Source organism: Platalea leucorodia (assembly GCF_965183815.1).
Source record: "Platalea leucorodia genome assembly, chromosome: 1".
Taxonomy (NCBI): Eukaryota; Metazoa; Chordata; class Aves; order Pelecaniformes; family Threskiornithidae; genus Platalea; species Platalea leucorodia.
This window is the reverse complement of record NC_138823.1, coordinates 58,853,528-58,860,080: the sequence shown is the minus strand read 5'-3', so window position 1 is coordinate 58,860,080 and position 6,553 is coordinate 58,853,528. Positions and strand designations below refer to the sequence as shown.

Genomic DNA, 6,553 nt, shown 5'->3' with positions numbered 1-6,553 from the left:
TACCTGAGAATGCCTACTACGATACAGGGAGCTGTGAATGGAGATGAGGTGTCAGGTAGGCAGAATTTCATTCTTTTAATGAAAAATTCTTAAGCATTTATGGAATAGGAGTTAAGGGAGGCTCAGATGTCCACATGAACCTGGCTCTCGGCCTACACTGAAAAAGCTTTATTAGATGCATGTTTTTGAGAGCAGCCAAACATACATAACAGGAAAGAGGAAAGCACATTAGCTAAGATAATAAGAAATCTGTCTGTACCTCTGAAGCACCCTGGCGCGAAACCGAGCTTTCTGAAGGCCACAAGCACCCTTCCTGGAATGTAGAAAAACACAACAGAAGAGAAAAATTAACAGATCACATCACCATCCTACCTCAAATACCACAACTTTTAGGAGCAGCTTCTAAGGACTGGCTGTCTTCACCTAGAGAAAGGTGATAAACAAGTAACGTCCCACCCATTGCTTTCCAAAACTAGAGCAAACAGCAGCTCGGCACCCAAGCAAGTCAAGCTTGGTCCGTTTTGCAAGTGCCGAGGCGCCAGCCACAGCACCCAGCCTCACCGGCCGTAAGGACGCAGCAAGCCGGTCGCAGCTATGAGCACATGGCAACACGCAGAGATGACAGGTGACACTTCAGCTCTCGCGTGCTGAGCGGGTACCCTTCACCTCCCAACCCGCGACAAGGCCACGTCAGCACGGTCGGCAAGTCTGATGAAGCCGACCTGCCAGCCAGGATCCCCACGACACACCAGAGCCAAAACAGTTCTCAACGAAACCTGGCATCTGTAGCCTCAGTGAAGCGACAGTCACTCTAAACCCAGGTTTTGGGGGTTAAAACTGGAGGGTTTTTTGACCAGTTTTTCTGGTCAAAACTGTCAGTTGCCCAATTCCCACCATAAACAGTAATTAGGCAACTGAAGTTTCAGCCACCAGTTCCCCTCTTCAACCACCTCCCCAAGCACCTTTTCAGGCCGAAGTACTTGCTTCTCATGCCTTGGAAGACTGTTCTGACACTGTACCAGCACTCAGGGCAGAACAAAAGGGTGAAGAAGAACATGCGTGTATCGTTTTTCTTCTGAATTAATTGTTCTGAGTAGCAGTAACTACCGCAATGGATTTATTTTATTGGAAAATTTCGAAGCTGAAAAGGACACATCAGCAGCTATAAAGCACAGAATTTCAATCTTGGTGCAAAAAGAGAAAATCAAAACATTGTATGGTCATGACAATTTTCTTGGTGCCAATTCAAGTTTTATGATTTTATAGACATAAGAAGTTTCAGGAATAAGAAGGAAAACGCATACTGTCCCCAAAGGCATTACCCTGTATAGACTCCTTTCAAGTCTTACTGTACTGCTTCTTCTCTGCATAGCATCTTTCGACATATTTCAGATGTAAAAATAGACCTAACTAGATGTTCATCATGACACTCAGAGACCAAAAGCTGTCTGTGATCTTGTCAGGAGAGTCCATTGCACAGGAAAGCTGCTCTAAGAGGAATCTCCCACAGGATTCAGCTGTTAAGGGAAATGCTTTGAATAACAAAGCTGGCCAATCACTTCTCTTCTGTAGCTTTAGAGAGCAGAGATAGAGGGAGGCTGACAACTGCAATTATTTACAACTTCCCTTTGCAAGTATCCCCATTTGCAAAGGCCTGATACAAAAGACAAATTTTATGTAGATTCGTGTATTTCAGTGCTTATATAAGGTTTTGTCAATAGAAGAAATCATAACTGTATAACTGTGTATATACATGTATATACACACTTTGTACTCACCTTCCTTTCCACCCCTCCCTCACCCAGATGCCCCATTTTGAAATATCTTGAGGGTACATCTGCACAATGAAAGACAACCAGGTTATCAGGAGCTGACCCAGCAGGCTCCAAGCCTGTTGCAATTGTTAAATAAAACATACTAGTCAAAGCTAAAGTACTCAATTAACTGCCCATGAACCACAAGCCATACACAGCCCAACAGCAGATTCCCAAGTGATGGTTTGAAAAATAGGATAGTGTGTAGCTTTATGCCTAGTGCAACTGTCTTGGTCTCTCCTTTAATGTGTTCAGGCTCAGAAGAGAGGAAAAAAGGCAAAACCAATGACCCAACCCAGAAAGGAATTCAGTCTACCACCACCACTCATGTTACTTAGGATGCAAAGATGTGTAACAACACGGACTCTGAGACAGGGCATCCTACAGCCCACCTGTAGCTACTCCCTTCCTAAGGTTTCCTCTGGAGAGAGCAGCAGGCTGAATAAATCATTTGGCAGCAGCCAACCCCCAGTAAGATCTCTATCCCAGGAGCCAGAGGAACTCCCCAAGCAGATGGCTGGGTAGCATGTGCTCAGCCTGCCCACACTTGGAAAATACCAGGCTCACAGACCACGTGCAGACCAACCTCACCATGCATGTGTGGTCAGTCCAGTGCCACAGGACAGGATTCTCTCATCACCACTAGAATAAGCCCAGACTAACTGGCCCAATGTAGGAAAAGGCACTACACTCTTACTTAGTGCATGGACAAGTCTTAAAATGGACAGCAAGAGAGGCAAGGAGAAAGGGAAGGAGCCAACAGACAACTGGGTTTCCTGCACTCAGCTATAGAGGAATCCTGGAATCCTTCTAGGACACGAACTTATTGTACAGTGACCTGCAATGACAAATACAAACATGTACACGGGCTTCCTAAACTTTGAGAGCAGTATGACAACAGGGGAAGAAGCGTATAGAGAGGAGGAAAATAAAGAGAGAGAAAAAAAGACAATAGACAACATGCCAGTGCTTAATTATGAACGGCTCTATGGGGTTTGTAAGTATTTGAGGGACACAATAGAACCGGAAAATCATTTATGCTTAATATCACACACTAGATACCCCTTATCCTTTCACATAGCACATATGTCAATAGGTGCCTCTGAGCCAGACACAGTAGCTCACTACTGAGCTGTGCAGCTCCTGCTTCAGGGCTGGCCTGGGAACTGCCAGCTCGGAGCAAAAGCAGACTCCGCTCAGGTCTGTCTGCAACCACTTACTTAGATGTGCCCTTCTGCTAACATCCCAAGGCTAAGTGAAAAGTTAGGAAATTAATAATGTCTCCTTGTCCTTCTACTTACAAACCTTCATTTGAGAGCTGAAATGTTTCCCTGTGCTCAGATCAGTGAAAATCAGGGAGGAAGTGACAGCATTTGTATTTATGTTCCCTCGTTCAAAATACCAAGGTAGACTGGCCTAATAATAAAAAACTACTTTGGACTTCTTTTCACTCAGTGACTTCTTACCCCACGAGCGAGATGATATCGGACACAAGCCATACAGCTCGGCACGACAGCTAACCCGCTGCCAGGCCTGGTGCAAGCTCGCAGCCCCGGCACCGTGCCGACAGGCGCTTCCCAGCTACCAAATCCAGCGCTGGCAGTCCTGCTCGATGCCCCCGCACACCAAATGCCCAGGGATTTGTGCAAGTAGTTCTCAGGCACGTGCAATCAAGGCTAAACTTGAGCAAATGCAATTTACCCATTTTTTTTTCCGTGGGCAATATATAATTTATCTGCTTCTCATAGGTTCTCAACAGCTAGCCACTTCAACTTGCTCCTTCTTAAACAGACTAAAGGTCTTCAGCCATGAACTTCAATACTTAAAAGTAACAGGGAGAAAAAGCTTATGCATTCTTTCCCTATATTGCATTCATTTTTAACATTGTTAGGTTTTGGAATGAAAATGGATGAGTCTCCATGGTAAATCCTAGCTCCTACAAATAACACCAAAGCAAGAAAAATCTTAGGGATCCAGCTATGCCTTTGCTGACCTCAGCCATTCCTGGGTTTCACAATAATTTACAGAAATTAATTTTGCGATTAGGTTTTGAAATAACAGCATCGTTTAATAAATCTAGCTGGATGATTACTTAATTATCTTATGATGATGATTATTTGACTTGATATTTAGAGCTTAGGAGACTGGATAAGCCTAAGGTAATTTGCCTAATTTGTATTTTACAAAGGTTAACAGCGTCTAGAACTAAACAGCTTAGGAAGATGACTTTTTGAAGCCGGTTTTAAACACTGTGCTTCCTGGAGCACACAGTGTCATCCAACTACTTTGACTGAGCATCAGCACATTGACAGGCAGCAGGAAAGAAATTTACCTGAAGAAAAATTTTTAACTCTGGATAAATTGCAGGCAAAAATTTACACTCAGTAAGAAAAATTCCCTCAAACTGTAGTGAAGCAAAAGCATCCCTGGGCTGGTTTTGGCTGGGATAGGGTTAATTTTCTTCACAGTAGCTAGTATGGGGCTATGGTTTGGATTTGTACTGGAAACAGAGTTGAGAATGCAGGGATGTTTTCGTTACTGCTGAGCAGTGCTTACACAGAGCCAAGGCCTTTTCTGCTTCTCACACCACCCCACCAGCGAGCAGGCTGGGGGTGCACGAGAAGCTGGGAGAGGACACAGCAGGGACAGCTGACCCCAGCTGACCAAAGGGCTATTCCATACCATATGATGTCACGCTCAGCGTATAAAGCTGGGGGAAAAAGGAAGGGGGGGACATTCAGAGTGATAACATTTGTTTTCCCAAGCATCTGTTACGCGTGATGGAGCCCTGCTTTCCTGGAGATGGCTGAACGCCTGCCTGCCGATGGGAAGTAGCAAATGAATTCCTTGTTTTGCTTTGCTTGCCTGTGCAGCTTTTTCTATCCCTATTAAACTGTCTTTACCTCAACCCATGAGTTTTCTCACTTTTACCCTTCCGATTCTCTCCCCCTTCCCACCAGGGGGGAGTGAGCGAGCGGCTGCGTGGGACTTAGTTGCCAGCTGGGGTTAAACCACAACAATCCCATATAACCCAAACTTTGTGGGTTTTTTTACTGACTCTTCAGGAGATTTTCAGTTTTCCTCCACTTCTCAGAATTAGAACTTTGCCTGAAATTGTATTTCCTGAGAAACAAAAGTTAGATTTTCACTTTCTGAAATGTATTAAGGAGGTATTAAGAAGGTCCCACTTTTCCCCTCGATCAAACTCAGATTTTTATTTTTTTATATGTATATATACACACACACAAAAAAAAAAAAAATACACACTTCTCTTGCAAATGAAGTGTTTCAGATAGCAGTGCAGTTTCTGGTTGTGGCCCTAGGTGGCAGTGACACATTACACCACATTAAAGCAGCGGCTTGCTCAAAACGCTGCGGGAAGGCAGCGGGGCTCGCTCCTCCCTGCCTTCTCCTGGGCCGTAAGAGACCATCGCAGCTCTTCAGATTGCAAGATTTTCCCTGCCGAACACAAGCAAAGCAAAACTACTGCGTTGTCCCCAACAGAATGACAAGTATTCCAGCAGGATTGCTCTTCCCGTTAAAAGCTGCGCTTCCCAAGGGCAGGAGAGGTTACTGCATCTGGCAGATGCACAGTAAGGAGGTACCAAGGAGGAGAAATACTAGAGAGAGGTAATTACGGAGGGCACCAAACCTCTCGCTTGTAGTCCACCTCCCTACACTTACAGAGATTATTTCTATTACTTAACACTTTAAAACTTTTATTTTACAGCTTCACAGCGCTTTACCACTTTAAGTAATCCTCATTTCATCCAAGTGAAGGAAGTACTATTATCCTTCCTCCTTTATTTGGAGATGAAGCAAGTCGCCCAAGGTGACACTCTGAGTCAGGAGCCACCCAAAGCCAGCGCTCCTCGCTTCTAGTCCTCCCTGCAGATTTCCTAGGTGATACCGCTCTTATTAAAGATGTTCTGACTTTATTGTGGTAGACTTCAAAGCACGACAGCCAGCGCACACTGTCCCTCCTGGCAGCACACCCCGAGGAGAGGCAAGCCCGAATCCCTCACACCGGCAGTAGGAGAACACAGTGCACCTCCAGCTCCTGCCAGCTGGTGCCTGGTGCAAAGGAAAGGTTTGGCAAAGCAGGGTGGTCTGCAGCACTCGTGCTTTCTCCCAGCTATAGACTGGGTTCTTGTTTGCACTGGCATTTTCTTTCTTTTGCACATGTCGGTAAGAAGATGAGAATGGAGTGGGGCAGGGATGCCAGGAGGGAACAGAAGGAATAATGCTCACACCAGTGGGGAATAATTTAAAAGGCCAAGAGGCAAGACTGACATTTGAAATCACCAACAAATCCCTGGAGTTGTCAATATTATTGGGTATTTTTTGTCACCCTCCTGATGTCCCCCTTTTAATCTGAAATAGCTGTTCCAAGGAGGGCAGTATTTTTACAGCTGTGCTCCTGGAGCTTGGCATTCGAGATAGGCATTATCAGTGCAGGTCCTAATGCAAGCTGACTAGCCCTAGCAGCGATGCTGCCCTCAGTGCTGGGAGGCAGGGGCTGGTCAGGGCGAGCATCTTGTGTGCTGGATACGGGGACTTTGCTGCCAGGGGTGGGCCTGGGGCAGTCAAAGTGTTCAGTACTCCTTCGACATCCACTTTGTAAGAGAAAAAGACACAAAGATAGAAGCCACCAGGATGGGGAGAAGGAATCAATTTAGGAACACCAGAAGCTCATTAAGTACCTCCCTGTAAGTCACTTAGTTAATCTCTTTTCCCTC

The 6,553-nt window shown here is 45.3% G+C and overlaps 1 protein-coding gene across 6 annotated transcripts in view; it reads right to left on the bottom strand.

Annotated features, from left to right (window-relative positions):
• The window catches only part of LDLRAD4 (low density lipoprotein receptor class A domain containing 4), a 196,357-nt gene that overhangs the window by 12,157 nt on the left and 177,647 nt on the right, over nucleotides 1–6,553 (bottom strand). For 5 of the 6 annotated variants that reach the window (XM_082327427.1, XM_082327432.1, XM_082327429.1 and 2 more), the window contains one exon: nucleotides 260–313. The exons of the other annotated variant lie outside the window; for it this stretch is intronic. In XM_082327427.1, coding sequence (XP_082183553.1) covers nucleotides 260–313 — 54 coding nt within the window. The remainder of the gene's footprint in view (nucleotides 1–259; nucleotides 314–6,553) is intronic. 6 annotated transcript variants of the gene reach the window in all.